Here is an 18299-nt window from a genome sequence, read left to right as displayed (position 1 = left end):
TGGAAAAGCTATTAATAACATGGATGAGAAATCAGATTCAGAAACTAGTGCCCCTGAGTCTAATGGCCATTCAAGCAAAAGCAAGAAGTATTTATGAAGATATTAAGAATAAGTATGGTGACCCCTAATCCAAGTTCGTGGCAAGCAACAGGTGGTTTAATAGGTTGAAGCATCCCTCTGGTTTTTACAATGTTAAAGTAAAATTTTTGTAATTGCACACTTTTGTAATTTTGTACACTTTTGAAATTTTTTCTGTGCATGAGATAAAAATAAATTGAATAAATAATTTTATTTATATGTTTGGCGAACATTTCTTTTTTGCTTCAATCAAATTCAATACACATAGTTACGAGCACTGCATAAGCCTTTAGGGAAATTCCAACTTATGTAAAATTCAGCTTACTTAGAGTTCTGCTGAACGCATCCCTTACGTAAGTTGGGGAGTGACTGTAACTTGAAAACATTTTGGACAGATTTTGAAATATACTGAGTTTTATTGAATTAGTGTGATTGTCATAATCATTGCATGCTTTGTTTGAGAGTTAGTGAAACTGATATTTTTTTAATAACGATCCTTTTTTTTTTAAAAATTCCATCAGTTCAGTAAGTGAAAATGGGGTATAAGTTTCCATTGTTACATTTTCACACCTTTTTTTTTTTTTTCAAAATCTGTTTTTATTGACTCCATAATTTATCATGAAACAGATTTTTCAAAATCTGTTTCATGATAAATTATGGAGATCCACAAATATTGCATTTTTTAACTTGCGCTGTGCTGTATGTGGTTGACACAAAAATAGGTTATAAGGTTGATTACAAATCCTATTTTTCAGATTGCAAAGATTATTTATTTATAATAGTGATTAAAAAAAATGGGAATAATCCTCTCGGTCTTGTGACCTGTTTATTTGGCCCATTTGGTGGTATAAATTACCAAATATTTTTGTAAAGTGAAATATCCACAAAAACTGTACTCATTGTAATGGATTTTATTGTATTAAAGTTTAAAATACAGTGCAACCTCAATGTAATGACCCCTTCATACTGCTGTTTCGGATATACCGCGGATATGATTGTCTCCCAAAGCAAATTATGAAGAAAAAGTAGTGTGTTTAAAGAACTGGAAATTTCATATTGAAAACTGAAAAAAGTTTCCAATATGAAATATACTGTGGATACAAATATATATGTATATATTTGTATTCACTGTACATCCTGCTACCATATTTCCAAAAGGGAAAATTAGCTAAAAATTGGCTGTATATTCACTTCGATATATTCAGTTGCCGAGTAATTTTTGTAAACAGCAGGATTTGTCAGAGACTAATTTTACTGCTGTTGTTGTTATTTGGTATTTAGGAGCATTAGCAACTAAGGCCATATTGCTCTGGGAATATGCAGTGGTCATTCCCTGACCTTTCCACATCCTCTGTATTTGGTGGTGACGGGCTCGAACCCCGGTCTAATCAAGAAGTGTGTGCTATGCACTGCTGCTCCTTCCCACCTGGCTACGGAGGTGCCTAATTTTACTGCAGATGCCCAGTTTCTCCCCTCAGCTAGAGATGCAATAAAAGAACATATCAGTAGGATGCTAATTACAAACAACTATTTCTGGAGGGGAATATGGCTACTGTTCGTCAAGTGCATTACATTAGATACAAAGTAAAGTTTTGTAAACTATAGCACATTACATCCCTTCTTCAACTAGAAGTTACACTTTAGGATAGCAAAAGCTGCTAAGGGCTAAACTAAAGAAACATATACATGAATCAACAAATGATTTATGGAGAAATCATGTGATTTTGGTGCTATGATAAGCCCGGCAGTTTGGTTTTGATTTAGTTTTCTCAAAACCTGGTAAATTCTAGGGTATTAGAAATATATACATGGCAAAATTAGCAAATCAGTAGGGCTGAAGTAATGGCCACCAAAAGAAAAAAATTATACGATCAAGTTAGATTATCGAAAGAGTTAAGAATGGCAAAACAAAATACAGTATATTATATTTTGCAAGTGCGAAATTCCAGAAATCTGTGGTTGGATGAAAGAGGAAGAAAAATTGCATTCGTTCATAGACTCCATAGAAGATGAAGTAGGCCTCCAAAGATCTAAAAATAGATGTTGTGAAAACAGTGATGTGGACCAATGCTTATACAAGTGGTTTCTACAGAAGCATAATGGAGTACTGATAAATAGGGTAATTTTGAAAGCACAGTAAATTAAATTTCATAAGCTACTTAGGGGAGATGATGACACATTTAAAGCCTTTGAAGGGTGGCTTTGGAGATGGAAGTCTTGTCATGGGATATCCATTTGATGACATTTCAGCAGGAGAAGCGTTTTCTGAATTTTTGTGTAATGTGATTCAAGATGGTGAATTCACAGAACAGTGACGAAACAGAACTGTACTATAAATCTCCAGCAAGTCACTGGTTATTAAATAAAAAGGCACCCAACAAAGTTGGCATGAAAATTAACAAAGAGAGAATTACTGTGTGCATAGAGAAGACTGGAAATCACAAGCTAAAGCCATTGTGCATCAGTAAAAGTTGAGGTCCTTAGTGTTTTAAGCATGTCAAGACTAATAGATTAATATTAGCTGTAGTCAAAGTCGAAAGTGATTCTTGCACTGCTTCTATTAGAATGAGCAGCAGCCTGAAAAGCAAACTGCTGGGAGTCATCATGGAACAAGTAAATACATGGGCTGTGTTACAGTAACTAAGAGTAAGAACAGGTGCGTGTATACTTGTATGTACACCAATGTTAGGAGTCCCTCTCTCTCTCTCTCTCTCTCTCTCTCTCTATGTACCATGTCCATTAAGAACATTGGTGATCATGGTCTTCCACATCTCTCGATCTTTTGCTGTTCTCAGCAGGTCTAGACTCCATACATTCATTTAGTTGGTCAGACTACTAATATAGTTTATTCTTTGTCATCCTCTGCTTCGCTTTCCATTCACCTTGCCTGTCATGATGATCTCCTCCAAACCTTCCTTCCTCATGATGTGCCCAAAAAATTCCAGCTGCTTTTCTCTTATGTTCCTCAGTAATGATCTTTGCGTTTATGCTCTTTGTAGCACCTCTACATTTGTGATATGTTCAGTCCAAGATATTCTGAGCATCCGTCTATAAAACCATATTTCTGTCTCCTCCAAACGCTTTGCCATTTCTCGGGAGATTGTCCAGAGTTCACTACTGTACGTAAGGACAGGTATAACATAACAGTTCAAAATTCTGTTTTTCATTTTCATTGACAATTTCCTATCTTTTAGTATGTTGCCCAGTTTCTGAAACGTTGCCTTGGCCATACCAATCCGTCTTTTGATTATATTATCTGATCATCCATCTTGTGTAACACAAACTCCCTAGATAATTGTATTTTTCTACTTGTCTTATGATGTTGTTCCCTATTTTCAGTATACATTTGGGCACAATTTTCTTTTTTCTGAAAACTATGCACTGTTTTTTAATGTTTATTGTTAAGCATTTCCTTCTACTTTGTTCCACTACTTTGTCTAGAAGTTCCTGTAGTTCTTCTGTCTCGGCAATGAGATCAATGTCATCTGCATATCTGATGTTGTTTACATTCTGTCCGCCAAATGCTAATCCTCCAATTCCATCTGTTCCTCTCATAATTTCCTCGCTGTAGAGGTTGAATAGGTCCGGAGAGCAAACACAGCCCTGTCTTACACCCCTCAGAATACTTATGTTCTCACCCCTGTCTTTTTAATTCTCAGACTGGCTGTTTGTTCCCAGTATAAGTTCCTGAGTATCCTTATGTCTTTCCTGTCTATGTCTAAACAATCTAGAATGTTGAAGAGTTCTTCATGTTTCACCCTGTCAAATGCCTTCGTAAGATCAATGAAACACATAAACAGGTCTCTCTGTATTTCAGTAGCCCTCTCTGACGTTATCCTCATCATGAAGATGGCATTTCTTGTTCCAGTATTTTGCATAAATTGTTCCTCCACATTGTTCCTCTCCTATCTCCGGCCTTATTTTATTCCTTATCCTCATCAATATTATTCTTAGAAGAAGTTTAGTAATATTACTCAGTAAGCTAATGGTGCGATATAGTTCTCAATCAATAGTCCCTGGTTTCTTTGGCAGAGCTATGAATATGGATTTACTAAGATCTTCTGGTATCACTCCACTCTCATATATCTCATTTAACACCTCAGCTATTATCGCAATGCCAAAATCATCCAAAGCCCTTATCATTTCTGTCACGATGGCATCTGGTCCGGCCACCTTATTACTTTTCAATTGGGATACAGCTACCTTGACTTCCGATTTCAGTATTTCCGGACCTTTCAGGGTCCCATGGCTTGTTGGTTTTTCCCTACGTTCGTCCTGAAAGAGTTCTTCAATGTATTCTGTCTATCTGTCATAACTTTGCCTTTTTCCATGATTACTATTCCGTCCTTTGCTTTTATACAGCCCGACGCTGGACAGATCTTATATCCCACCAACTCCTTGATCTTCCTGTACATTGTAGCTGGCTCTGAGCGTTCATATATTTCAATCTCTCGGCACTGCTTATTTAGCCCTGCTTCTTTTGCCTCTTTGCATTCCCTCTTAATTTCCTTGTCCATCTTCTGATATTTTTTGCTGCGTCTTGGAAAAATCTGTTGCCTTTGCTTCATCAAGCTCAGGATTTTGCTTGTCATCCATTGATTTTTAATTTTCCTTTCTTTCTTTGGAATGATCTCACATGCTGTGTTGGTCAAGGCTTCCTTCAGTGCATGCCATTTGCTGTTTCCTTCATTTGCAAGTATCTCATACCTGCCTCTGACCGCCTCAGCATATGCATTCCTAATGCTATCATATTTCTGCAATAGATCAAATTGAAAACATCACGTTCTTCCGCTTTGTTTCAGTTTTTTCAGCTTAACCAGGAGTTTTGCTACTACTGGTACATGGTTGCTTCTGCAATCTGCTCCTGGATATGTCTTTGCCTGAAGGATGGCATTCCTAAAGCGTTTATTTATAGTGATATAGTCTATTTGATTTCTTACATTGTCTCCTGGACTTTTCCATGTCCAGGTGCACCTTGGATGTTCTTTAAACCAAGTGTTGGTAATCACTTGTTGATTTATCTTGCACCACTGTGCCCAGATTTTGCCTCTTTCATTTTGATTTCCCAATCCATATCTTCCTATCACATCTCCATCTGGCTCACTTCCTACTTTTGCATTTAAGTCTCCCATTATGATTATAATTTCCTGAGATTTGCATTGTTTCCTTGCTGTTTCCAGCTGCTCATAAAACTTTTCTAGTTCCGCTTCACTACTCTCTGCTGTTGGAGCATACACCTGAATGACGGCCATATCAAAAGGTTTTCCTTTTAGTTTGACCAGCAGTATTCTGTCCGATAAAGCTCACCAACCTAACATGCTCTCAGACGTTGCCCTATCCAACAAAACCCCAACTCCTCTTTTGTGTCCGTCTCCTCCCAAATAAATCATTCTTTGTTGATGTCTTGAAGTCTCTGCTCTCTTTCCACCTGATCTCACATAACCCGAGTATATTAATTTGTAATCATTCCATTTCCTGTTTAACATTATCAAGTTTGCCGCATTAGAAAAGAGTCCTCACATTCCAAGTAGCCAATTTCAACACGTGCCTGATTTTCTTTCTGTTTCTGCTGCTGCTAGTTCTGCTTAAAGTTTCTTGTTGACGATCTGGCACCACCTGCGGTCCATGGAAGAATATTACCGAGCCAGGCATCTGCATCTGACGACACTGAGATCCCCTTCATGCTGTTGTCTTCCTTTCTTAAACTGTGCATGACCATGACATTCTTGGCATTTTACAGCAGTGGTTTGCCATTGCCTTCTGCTGGGTGTGTTTACCGAGAACACCATCTCTCGTCCCAGAATTTCCTCCGCTTGAAACAGCCATTGTCTTCTGAGGTCATAGCTCATCTGTCTTCTTCCTCAGTTTACTAACTGTGGATTCTGCCATTGGCCCGCCTCCGTAGCCAGGTGGGAAGGAGCAGCAGTGCGTAGCACACGCTTCTTGATTAGACCGGGGTTCGAGCCCGTCACCACCAAATACGGAGGATGCGGAAAGGTCAGGGAATGACCACCGCATGTCCCGGAGCAGTATGGCCTTAGTTGCTAATGCTCCTAAAAACCAAAATAACAAATAACTAACAATAGCCATTGGCCATCGCTCGTTATCCTGAGCATGGGAGTCTGTAACCCTAGGCAGGGGCCCTGCTGGGTACCAACAGCCGGAAACAGCTGAGCCCAGGTTTGGTCTGTGGTTGTTTATTGGTTATTTACAGCTGAGCTCCATATCTGAAGGTCGTTCCACTATCCCCCACCTGTGAACGCACCCGGTAGCAGTATGCTGTGTCTCGGGGTTAGGAGTATAGTAAATAAATTTGATGAATTTGAAGTGCTGGTCATGACATTAAAGGCAGATATTGTTGTGATATCAGAGATGTGGTGTCACACAGATATAAAGAATGCAGAATTTGAATTTGGGGAGTACAATGTGTATAGAAAGGGAGGAGGGGTTATGCTGTTAGTTAAGAAACACACAAAATCTAAGGCAGTGCATCTAGTTGACATTGGTAGACAGTGCAATGTTGAGTCAGTTTGGTGTGACATAAGTACAGGGAAAGCAAAAATGAGACTTCGGGTATGTTATAGGCCCAATGACTCCGATGAAATAGCTGTACAGAGAAATAGAGTGGGCCAATAAATCAAAATGTCTTATAATGGGTGATTTTAACTTCCCAGATATTGACTGAAACTTGTGGGTTGGTCACTCACACACTAGCAAGACTTTTGAGCATTTATGGGATGATTATTTTCTTCAACAGCATGTTCAAGAGGCAACCAGAGGGAGTAATACTCTTGATCTGATTATCAGCAGTGGTTATTCATGCATTAAGCATCTGCAGATAAAGAAACACTAGGTAGCAGTGATCACAGTGTAATGATGTGGGATTTACTTAAAGATGTAACTGCCATCAGGGATAAAGGGAGTCATTTTTGCTTTCGTAAACTGACTGCATGGTCTCAGACAGTTTTTAAATTCTATACAGTGGCGCCAATACGCAACAGTATCAAAAGCTCTCCTGAAATCCAAGTCAGTAAGAGCCGGTTATAGTGATCACATTTTCAAATTTAATTTTGATTCTAATTAACAAAAATCGACAAATATTATCCACAGGCTATAAAAATAAAGATATAAAGCACAAATTTGCACTTTATTTCCAAATGTTTATTACCAATTAGTGTGAAAATCGGAAGAATATTATCCATAGGTTAGCAAAATAAAAATAAATTTATACTTATGTATTGTAGCTTAATTAATATACATATTAATTAAACATAACACTTTGTAATATGATTATAATTTTAAATAGTCACTTATTTCAGATTGCTTTAAATTATCACTACAAAGTCTATTTATAGACTTTTCAATATTGTAATAACGGTCTGTATTCTCGATCATTTGTACCAGTTTCTTCCAGGACTGTTCTCCTCAGGACTGCTACAGCTTCACAAGTTTGCCGTTTGCAGCTGGAATTTGTTCGGGTTCTCTTCATTTTCCTCCTCCTTGGCATTATCAGCAACAGACTAGGCAATTTCTTCTTCTGTTAAAGCTGTAGTAACTACCTGTTTATAACAGATTGTACAAACAAAAAGGCCCAATAAAATGAAAACTGCAAATTGTTTTTATTGTTTTATGTTTGTGACCTCTAGAAATGTGATCTTCAGAAATGTGCTTTAGAAAAATATCACAGACATGTTCAAAACTGATTCTTATAACCGAAGATGTGATTCTAATAAACGATAAAAGTGTAGTGTATTTTATTGATTTGAATCGGTTCTTTGGAATTTGAGTCTCTAAAGTGGCTGATTTTGATAACCAGTGATCACTATAACCGGCGCTTATTGTATATGATATCAAAATTATTTTTGGCATCCAGTTCCTTTGTGGCCACATCATACTACCCAATCAAATTGGTCAGACACGACTTCCTCTTAACAAATCCATGCTGTGTCCGAACTATAATTGCAGTCTTGTCTAGATGATCCTGCAGTGCTTCTTTAACCAGTGACCATTATTTTCCCCGAAAGAGAAGTTAAACTAACAGGTCTGTAATTACTTGTGTCACCCTTTGATCTCCCTTTGTGAATTGGGGATACATTTCTACAACTCCAGTCTGTGGGGACCTCCCCTGAGACCAAGAAAGTCTCATAATTATAGCTAAGGGTTTGCTTAGTTCCTTGGAGCAGTATGGCATTAAGGGCAAGTTGCTGCTATGGATAAAGGGATGGTTGAGTGGGAGAAGACAGATAGTAGTAATCAGTGGACACTACTCTTTGCGGACTAATGTTATTAGTTGCAATCCCCCAGGGTTCGGTGTTGGGCCCATTGTTGTTTTCTGTATTTATCAATGATATTGATGAAGGTGTATCAGGCATAATGTCCAAGTTTTGTAGATGATACAAAGGTTGGCAGGGTTGTTAATGCCGTAAAGACACTATGCCACTGCAGCAGGATCTAGATAAGTTGGGCAGATTGACTGAGCAATGGCAACTGAAGTTTAATATTGACAAATACTGCATATGGGTAGCAGTAACCCAAGAGAAAAGTACCAACTGTGTGGTACTACACTCAGGGATGTGGAGAATGAAAAACACTTGGGGGTAATTGTGCAGTCAGATATGAATTCTCTAGCAGTGCAGATGAGCTGCCAGAGCAGGTCATGGAGTCTTGTCAAGGAGGTGATTATCTCGTTGTACAAGGCAATTATTAGGCCACACCTTGAGTACTGTGTACAGGTCTGGAGGTCTCATTTTAGGGAGGATATAGAGCTGGAATGAGTATAGAGAAGAGCAACAAGATTGGTGAGGGGAACAAAGGGTTGCTTTTACCAAGAAAGGCTTAAGTTCTGCAAATTGTAGCATCTGGAGTCTAGGCACCTGCGAGGTTATCTGATTGAGGTGTTTAAGGCCTTGAATAGTTTTAGCAAACTCAATGCTGATGGGATTCTTCCTATTACTCAGATTATACACCTCAGGAGGCATAAATTGAGATTGAGTAAAGACAGTTACAGAATTGATGTATGGAAATTTGCCTTTAGCCCCAGTGGGTCATTGATTGCTGGAACAAATTTCCATCTGTTGTTGTGGAAGTTGATAGCTTAAATAAATTCACGGAAGAACTGGAGAAACTTTTGGAGCAAATGGTCGGGTCAACTAGAGAGTTTTTTATTATTATCATTAATTATTATTATTTTTTTGACTGATGCTGTATAAGCTTGCTTTCTTGCATCATATTCCTCTACTAATGCTAAAGCTAAATGTGTACCTCTACCTTTGGTTTATAAAAATATCTCCGAGGTTTGGGTGACAAGTGATATTTTTTGCTTCGTGGTTTGAAAGTGAGTTTGCCATCAGTGAGACACCACTTTGCTTTCCAAGAAACTTAAAGAAAAGGCTCTCTTACTGTTGGATGATGCCCTGCTCATTCTTTTGCTGATGTCCTGAAATCAAAAGATGGCAAGATCAGAGTTGCATTTCTGCCTAGAAACACAACTGCACTAATTTAGCCCATGGATCAATGCATTATTTGAGCCTTCAAAGCCTACTATTGTGGTGAGCTACTTGCTGATGTTGTAAACTCAAAAATTCAAGTTCTATAATTTCTGAAAACATTAACACTGAAAGATGTTACATACAATAGTAGGTTAGCATGGGAGAAAATAAGCTCAACATCAGTTTGAAAATTGCTGAAAAAATATATTGGGAAAAGTCATGTTCACTAATAATAACCTTGAATTGGCGGCATTTTCAGAATAAGAAATAAAGGCTAATTGTAACATACTTGGTGGCAGTCTTGAAACAAATGAACTGGCTGCTTGGATTGAGGTGGATTTAGAAGTCCCAGTTGTGCATTACCTGAGCAAGAAAGAAAATGCAGCCTCTGTGAACAGTGGGAAGACAATCAACAAACAGAAGGCCAGTAACATAGGGTGTGATTTAAAAGATAATGTGAATGACTTGTGTAATTTAAAAAATAGCACTAGAAGTTAAAGTGCTTGAAATCATTTATCTATCTTGAAATCATCTTCATTTATTGCATCTTGCCACTATTAAGAATTATGTACTGAAAAAATGCTGTCATCAATTCTGGCAAACAAAATTACATGACTATTCAGAATGTGTGTGTAAATTCCATAAGAGCATTGTGTATTAGTAGAATCTAGAGGGAATGATATAACCTTTAATACTTTGTGTTTTAGTCTGTATACTCATAAAATATTAGTAAATAATGGATTTATTTACTAAGTAAAGTGTATTTATGTTAAAAAAACTGTAAAAAGTAAAATTTTTTTCGTTATAATGCTCTTTGCTTATAACATGGGTATTAAAATTATCACCTGACACCTGCATTATATCGTGGTTGCACTGTATATAATATATGTCTCTGCATTTAAAACTGATTATTACAGTTTTAATTGGTTTTTTTTTTTTTTTTGGCTGATGCTGCATAAGCTTGTTTTCTTGCATCATATGCCTCTACTAATGCTAATTCAATTTATAAAACTGAACCTTCCCTGGGTGAGCATACTGGGGTAGAATCACTTTGTGCTGTTTTTTGGGGTTGTCTAATTTGCTATTCTCTCTCTCTCTTTACATGCATTCAATATGCATGTAAAGTAAGTATCATATTAACATCAAACTTGTTTTCTTGCATCCATCTGTTTTTAAGGCCTTGTCATAGTAATTAACTAAGACTGATCGGGCAAGACTCCTTTGACAAAGCCATGCTGTTTCTTTTAGCATTCCATTCTTATCAAGTGCTCCTGTTCTGTTTTCTGAATTGCAGACTCCATTATCTTGCTTGCCACTAAATCACACTCACCAGTCAATATTGCTGATCACCTCTAGATTTTCCCTTATGTTCTGGGGAGACATAATGCTTCTTTCACTTCAATGCATTCATTTCAACATCTAATGATATTAACATTTCTAACTGCTTGATATAATCACATCATCTAATTTGGAACATAAGCACTACATCAGTGATTTTACATGGGGCTTATGGTCACTGTCGTTCCACCATGTTAGAAAAGGTCTGTTGAAGTTCTACCTTGAGGTTTTCTTTCCAAAATACAGGCTACCTGATCATAGAATGTTTGCAGTTTAAAGTATCTTAACTACTTGTGACCTTTGTTTCCTTGGTGCAAAACCTTTTCTCTGTTAAATCACACTCCAACTAGCTTTAATTAGTGGCCAAAAATAAATAATTAAATAAAATTTTCAAAATCATATGACAGAATGACCAAAATATTATTTAATTTATAGGAGAGGATGCTGAAGAGGACAATTTAGCTGATAATCCATTTGCACTTTCCACTTGCAATGAAGATTTGTACCTTGATGATCCCAAAAAATCTTTGAGGGGATGGTTTGAAAGAGAAGGTGAGTTTTATAGATAGCACACAGTTACATTTTGTAATAATTTTAATTTTAAACTATTCCAACTAATATTGATTTTTATGAAATTCAGTAGTAGTTGGATAAAATGAATTTGTTAAAATATTATCTTTATTCAGCTAGGTTTTTTGTTCACTTTTTTCCCTTTTTTCCTTGTAAGAAACTAATTACTTATTACATGATGGCAGATTATTGGTATCCTCCCACCCCAATCTGTTGGTTTCTTTAATCCTTTGTTTCAGACCTGTTTGAAATGTTGCCTCAAGGTAGAAGCTGATCTTGGGTAAAGGAAGTGGCATTTTCTCCATGAATTATTCTGGATTATTCAGCCCACGCAGCATGAAAATTAGCTTGTGAGTACACGCCTGTATGGACATAGTACACTGGCACAGTATGGGCTAAGATGATTATCAATTAACAGCAGCCTTGAGGATATATTATTTAAATATTGTTTTATATTGTCTATTTTCACCGCTTTTGTATGGATTCTTAAAGACAAATGAGATCACTGATACAAGTGCTGAATTTCTTTCTTAATTCCAAATTTTAAAATGTTGAATTCTTTTTTTTGTAAAATGTGCCAGATTTTAAACAATTCTGGATTGTAAAGTGCCAGATGTAGTCTACTATTTGGAAATATTAAGAAAGAAATTCAGCACTTGTATCAATGATCTCATTTGTCTTTAAGAATCCATACAAAAGCAGTGAAATAAAAGATAAGACTACTTTGGTGATCTCATTTGTCTTTAAGAATCCATACAAAAGCAGTGAAATAAAAGATAAGACTACTTTGGCAACCTGTTTCAGGACTAATTGGTCTTTCATTAGATAGCAAGCAGTCTCTAGTGCTAACATACAGACAAAGCATTGTGAAGAAGTTGTTTGAAGTGAGCTGCTATGCAGTATACGAAATTGAAGTTTTCAAAGTTTAACGTAGCTAAAGCTATCTGTTTTGTCTGAGTATTTCCATTGGAGACCTTTCTATCTGAGGGTCGGTTATCCTGAAACACTGTCATAGCAGCTTCATATTTAAAACAGATAGTTAAAACTTTTGTCAAAGCCATCTGTTTAAGAGTATTACCAGGATAATTCATTACAAAGGCAAGTATTCTGCTATGAGAATTAAGATTATTGCATTATCAATGCAATTCATTACAAAGGCAAGTATTCTGCTATGAGAATTAAGATTATTGCATTATCAGTGCCGTTAAATACTCCTGGCTGCAAAAGCAGATGAAAGGACAAGGTAGTCCTATGAACATTTTATAATTTCGCTGAGGTCAAATAGTTTTAGCTATATTATAACTCTGAATTTCTCTTAGTTTCTCTCATTCAGTTAGCTTTGTAACTTAGTACAAACTGCTCTTGCAAATTGCAACTGTATGGCCAGTTATGCAGTGCTTGTGTGAGCTGGTGACTTTGACATCACTTTAGGGCAGCTGAGAATAAAGAGCGAATGAAAATGCCTGGTGCGGATACAGCTGGAAATATGTTTGCTTTGTTAAATCTATCATTAATCTCTTCTATAAACAATAACTACTTGCTGCTCACAATGTCAGTGCATAGCTAAAGCAGGGAGAGAAACAACAGAAACATCTTAAGGTCACTCGCTTGATTTTACACTCTGCGCTAGTGCTATGGAAGAAGTCTAGTCATTTACCGCAAGCTACCTATTGTTTATTGCTCTGCTATAACTAAAATGGCGGCAAAAATAAAACTTGGTGATCTTGTTATTATGTGTGAGAAACTGATTAAATTTCTCCACAGTACATTATTAAAAGTAAATTGTCAGAAGTCCTTTTTCTCTGAAACACATTCATTGATATTCTGATAACATATTCTGGGACTATGTTGTCATTTGTTCATATTTAACAAATTTAACTGTTATTTATATTTTAACCACTTTCTTTCAAATATCTTTCAAATATAAATGTAAATAAATTCAGTTGTCAATATAGTGGTTGAGCAGTTTTGCTAAAACTGCTCAACAACTTGGTACACCTCTCTAAAGTCCAGAAAATTTTAAAATCTACTGCTTCTCGATTCCTGAGAGGGGGCTGGATTTTTAGTATTATTAGTATTATTTGCCATTACTAATACTTATATTAAAATAATTTGCCAAAAATTTGACTCGTTTTTTCATCCAATAATAAAAATTTGGGATATATTTAGCAATTATAAATCCTACCAGGCTTTAGAAATAAAAGACATAAATAACATTGTCTACAAAATACCATGCTGAGAAAAATTGCAATGCTATCTACATTGAGAGCACCTCATCCAGATTTAGGCACAGGAGCCTATTACCACTAAAATAGCTTAAATAATGACTCATCACAAACAGAATTGTCAGTACACTATTGTAATACAAAAACAGAAACCACTAATTAATAATTCCAAAGTTATAATAATTATGCAGTCTGACCTACATTTAAGGTGCTTTGAATTGTTAGTTATTGCCTGTTACAGGTAAGGCACCAGTGTCATTAATATGCTTAATGTTAAACTGCTAATGGAATTTTATGAGACTTGGAATTTGAACTACATTACTTTCTCCCATAAAATTGGACAGTGAGGTTATTCAAGGTCATTTCTGACACCTCCTTTTGGTCAGTGAAATTACTCTCTTGTAAGCTTTACTTCACTGTCAACATGAAGATAAGGCTCTAAAGCTCCTGACTTTGTGCTAATAAATGAAATAGCCTTCTATGGAAACAAAAACATTATAGTTTCAGTCTAAGATATTTCAGTCCTTTTTCCCACTTCAGCTTGCTTAATGCATTTGGTAGACAAACTAACCACCAAAAGCAATTGGTGGTTAGTTTGTCTAAATATTAGAAGTGTGGCTGTTTAAGATAAATTAAGTAAACTTGCAGAACTTTAGGCAACTAGCTGAAAATCCCATATACCAGCATTAAAGCTTAATTGCTATTTTTTATGATGTGGGTAGTTTTTGGCTGATTCTTTATAAGCTCATTTATTTGCATCATTTGCTACTACTAATACCAACATTGCCCAGGTCAACAAGGTCTTTACTGTGCTTGTTAAAATCTTGTTGACCCCCATGAGTATTGGAGCTGGTGTACTTTGATTGTTTCCTCCCACCAGTTTGAGTCAATTTCAGCTTATAATTTGGTCAACTTAGTCCTTGCTCACTTAGTGGCTCTTAATGGATCTTGATGTTTTTCTAGTTTCTTACTTTGAAAACGAAAAAAAAAAAATGGTGCAGTCATTGATAACATTCTCTTTAGAGATAAAAACACACTGAACACACAACTGTAAAACATAACTTTTCAGAGTTTTTATATCTTAACAAGAAGGTAAACTCGTATAATTTGTTCTTACACCTTCACTTTATTAAATGCTCAAAGATCTTAATTTTCATGACAGAACAGACTTTTACAGTGCTACAAGTAGGCATTGCACTTCTTTCAAACACACAGCATCACTGAAATATTAGTTTACTATTTATTTAAAAGATGAGACACTACTGTGAAAACCTATTTCAAAACTTCTAGTTTTTTTTTTCATCAGATTATCAGAATTAGGGAATCTAAGTTGACTGTGAAAAAGGAACTGTTTGGTGTGAAGGAGGCACACTATGAAATTTAATATAGCAAAGGCTTTGTATGGCTTATATGGAAAGTGTTTCCATATATTAAACAGGCTATATAGCTGTTTTTTTTGTGATTGCCGTTGAACTGAATGGATCTTTCCTCATCTTGCAGTGCATTCTTTGGGAATCACTGGGCGAGGCTGATGCAAATGGAGAATTCCTGAAAGGTTCTGTGCTATTTTTTCATGTTTAAATATTAGGAAGGCAGTCACTAATAATATTTTTCTCCTAAGAGACAAAAACACATTGAATACACAATGCAAAACATAGCTTTTCAGAGTTTTTAAATCTCTCCGAGGAGGTAAACTGATATGTCATGTCCTTAGGTTTTCTATTTTCACTTCATTGAAGGCTCAGATTACTTTTTTGTTTTGATTATTATTTTGTATTGTAAATTAGCATATTTTTACTTGTTTCATTCAATTTTTGAACAGCTTTTATCAATTTTTTAATTGTCTTCACTCTTTTATAATTTAAATGGCTTATTTTATTTCTGTTTATCATTTTTGTTACTGAAAGTGAAAAAAAAAAAAAGGAATTATTATGATAGATTTAATTTTGTATTCCCATTTAAGTTGGAGTTCTAAATTTTTGCTCTATTTCCAGGATATGAATTAGATTATGAAGTTGAAGAAAAAGGTTTTGGTAATTTTTTGTGTAAAGTTCAGTGAGTATTAGATTTATTATCTGGGTTTTGAGGTGTTAGTAGGTTTTCAGTATTGTAGTATTTTAGATTGTTAAATCAGATACCATGTTCACTGCTATATATATATATTTTTTATTTTTTATTTTTATTTTTATTTATTTTTTTCTCTATTTTCAACAATACCAAGCAATACTGTTTAGAAAATAAAAGTTAAATGTAGTTATTTTACTAAGTTACTACTGTTCTAACAATATAATGTACATCCTGTTTCAGTTAACTATCCATCAGATGGTTTTAATTAGTCAATAAAACAGTTCATGATTAAAATACTAATAATCAAAATTATTCATCAAATATAACTAAAAAATTTAATTAAAAATCTAGGCTGTTCCTTTTATCAGGACTTCCCCGCCCCTTTGCTAATTTACCAATGCCAAGAAATTTTTACAATATTTAAAGTGCAGTGTAGTAAAATAAAGACTGCTGGATATATTTATTTTGTAGCTAATGGGATATCCCCTAGTTATTAGGACAAATTATTTAATAGCGCATTCAAAATTCTTGTTTTAAATAAATTGGCATAGTCTGATCATGAAATAGAAACTTAACTATGTTAAGTTCCCAGACATCAGAACACTGAAATGGCAAATAAACATCTTTTTTTACATAATGTTATAAATTATTTTCTTACTCTTAATGGATAACAAATAATACTTAGAAGGAACTGTTCCTGTGAACTAGACATTCTTTTGCACTTTTAGGTTTTTCGCTTACAAAAACATCAACAGTAGTTTACAGAATAAAATACAGATACGGAACAATGTGTGGTTTAGTGAAGTATAGTACAAATCAGATTAATAGGCATGCTTAAACTACTTGTTATGTTATGTTTGTTATTTGGTTTTTAGGAGCATTAGCAGCTAAGGCCATATTGCACCGGGATATGCGGTGGTCATTCCCTGACCTTTCTGCATCCTCCGTATTTAGTGGTGATGGGCTCGAACCCCCGGTCTAATCAAGAAGCGTGTGCTACGCACTGCTGATCCTTCCCACCTGGCTACGGAGGCGCCACTTAAACTACTTAGTAGTACCTCTAAAATATATCATACCATAAGAATTGCCACACTGTGATCATCATAGTTCATTCATGTGCCTAAAACCTCCAATCTCTAGTGGGAATGTAGGCCTTGATGGCAGACCTTTGACTGCTAACACTGGAGGAACAGTAAGTGTCTTCAAAGACAGAAATTAATGTGTGGTATGTGATCTTCAAATTATTTCACTACCCGCTTCAAATATATCTAACAACCTTTATTATTAAACTGGACTGGTCTGGAGCATTAAGGTTATTGCTGTAATCTGAGAGGCTATAAGCACTATTCAGGTAGCCAATAACCATTACTGCTTCAGACTTCCACATTTCAAATTTTATTTTGATAATTTAACTTAGATAATTTGATTAATAACGATACATTGCAGTATCTCAAACATTTTGGAACACTAGGGTTCCTCCTGTTGACAAATAGTTATAAAAAAACCTTGTTTAGATATAGAATCCCCTTGTTGGAGACAAATAAGCTAAACAGAACAAAGGTAGCAGGAAGAAAGTCTCACAATAAAGAGATCAAGGGTCATGTTTTTGATTAGATGCTGAGGAGTCCCCCAGGGGTAAACTGGTTCCTTTTGCTGCAAGCTGCACCATGTATCAGAAAGGGGAGGGAGACATCATGTGACTTATTATCCTTTCTAGCTATGATGTTATGGGGGTGGTCCGTTGTTCCACTCCAGCTGACATATAAAATCATTTCCTGTGCCTTACTGGTTTTTTTTTTTTTTTTTTGGTTTTTTTGAATACTGTGATTTGCAGAGTTAACCTGTTGTTCTTATTAAGTGGCTATTGCTGGATCCACCATAGTTGCTATGGAAGAGAGTTATCCAGGAAGGGAGAGGAGGATGACAACCCTGCTGATGCTGCTGTTAACTGTTTTTATAAATTCTTTTGGATGTGAAATGCCTCAAGTCCCTCCTCTTTTGATGGTATGCAACATGACTTTGGGAAACATTTCCACATTTTGTGTGTTGAATGTGTCCATTGATTCAAATTTGGAGCTTCCAATGCACTTGCCCTAAGTAATGTTTTCCACAGCTACATTCAAGCCACATATCCCATCTGTTGGGGGAGTATTTGTTTCACATTTTTATTCCCTTTAAATTGGACATTAACATTATGCTTCTTAACATTGTCTTAAAAAAAAATACTTAACTCCCCTCCCCTTCCCCAGTGGATGAGAGATGCTGCTTGCAGGCTTGCCTGCAGTTGTAGGAAGTAGTACATATGGCAGATGCTTCAAATGCTCCAAATTTGGATCAATAAGCACATTCAATACACAAAACATGGGAACATCATACTATCACTGAAGACCACAGTTTCTTCATCTCAGATCCCAGTCAGTAAAGTTACACATAAAGTGATTTGAGTGGTGGATGGGCTTAACAACAAAATCATTGGGTTTAGTGAACACTTAGTAAGAGATGAAGTTGCCAAGGTTAGTTACAGCACCACATT

At 35.8% G+C, this 18299-nt stretch overlaps 1 protein-coding gene across 1 annotated transcript in view; it reads left to right on the top strand.

Moving 5' to 3' along the window:
* LOC150076853 (kanadaptin) overlaps nt 1–18299 on the top strand; it is a 94654-nt gene that overhangs the window by 23363 nt on the left and 52992 nt on the right. Inside the window, exons 4-5 of the mRNA XM_090386787.1 lie at nt 11340–11456; nt 15694–15754. Coding sequence (XP_090242913.1) covers nt 11340–11456; nt 15694–15754 — 178 coding nt within the window. The remainder of the gene's footprint in view (nt 1–11339; nt 11457–15693; nt 15755–18299) is intronic.

Source organism: Mastigoproctus giganteus, chromosome 12, assembly GCF_048544385.1.
Source record: "Mastigoproctus giganteus isolate SK-2022 chromosome 12, ASM4854438v1, whole genome shotgun sequence".
NCBI classification, from domain to species: domain Eukaryota; kingdom Metazoa; phylum Arthropoda; class Arachnida; order Uropygi; family Thelyphonidae; genus Mastigoproctus; species Mastigoproctus giganteus.
Note: the sequence above shows the minus strand (reverse complement) of the source record. Positions and strands in the feature narration are given on the sequence as shown.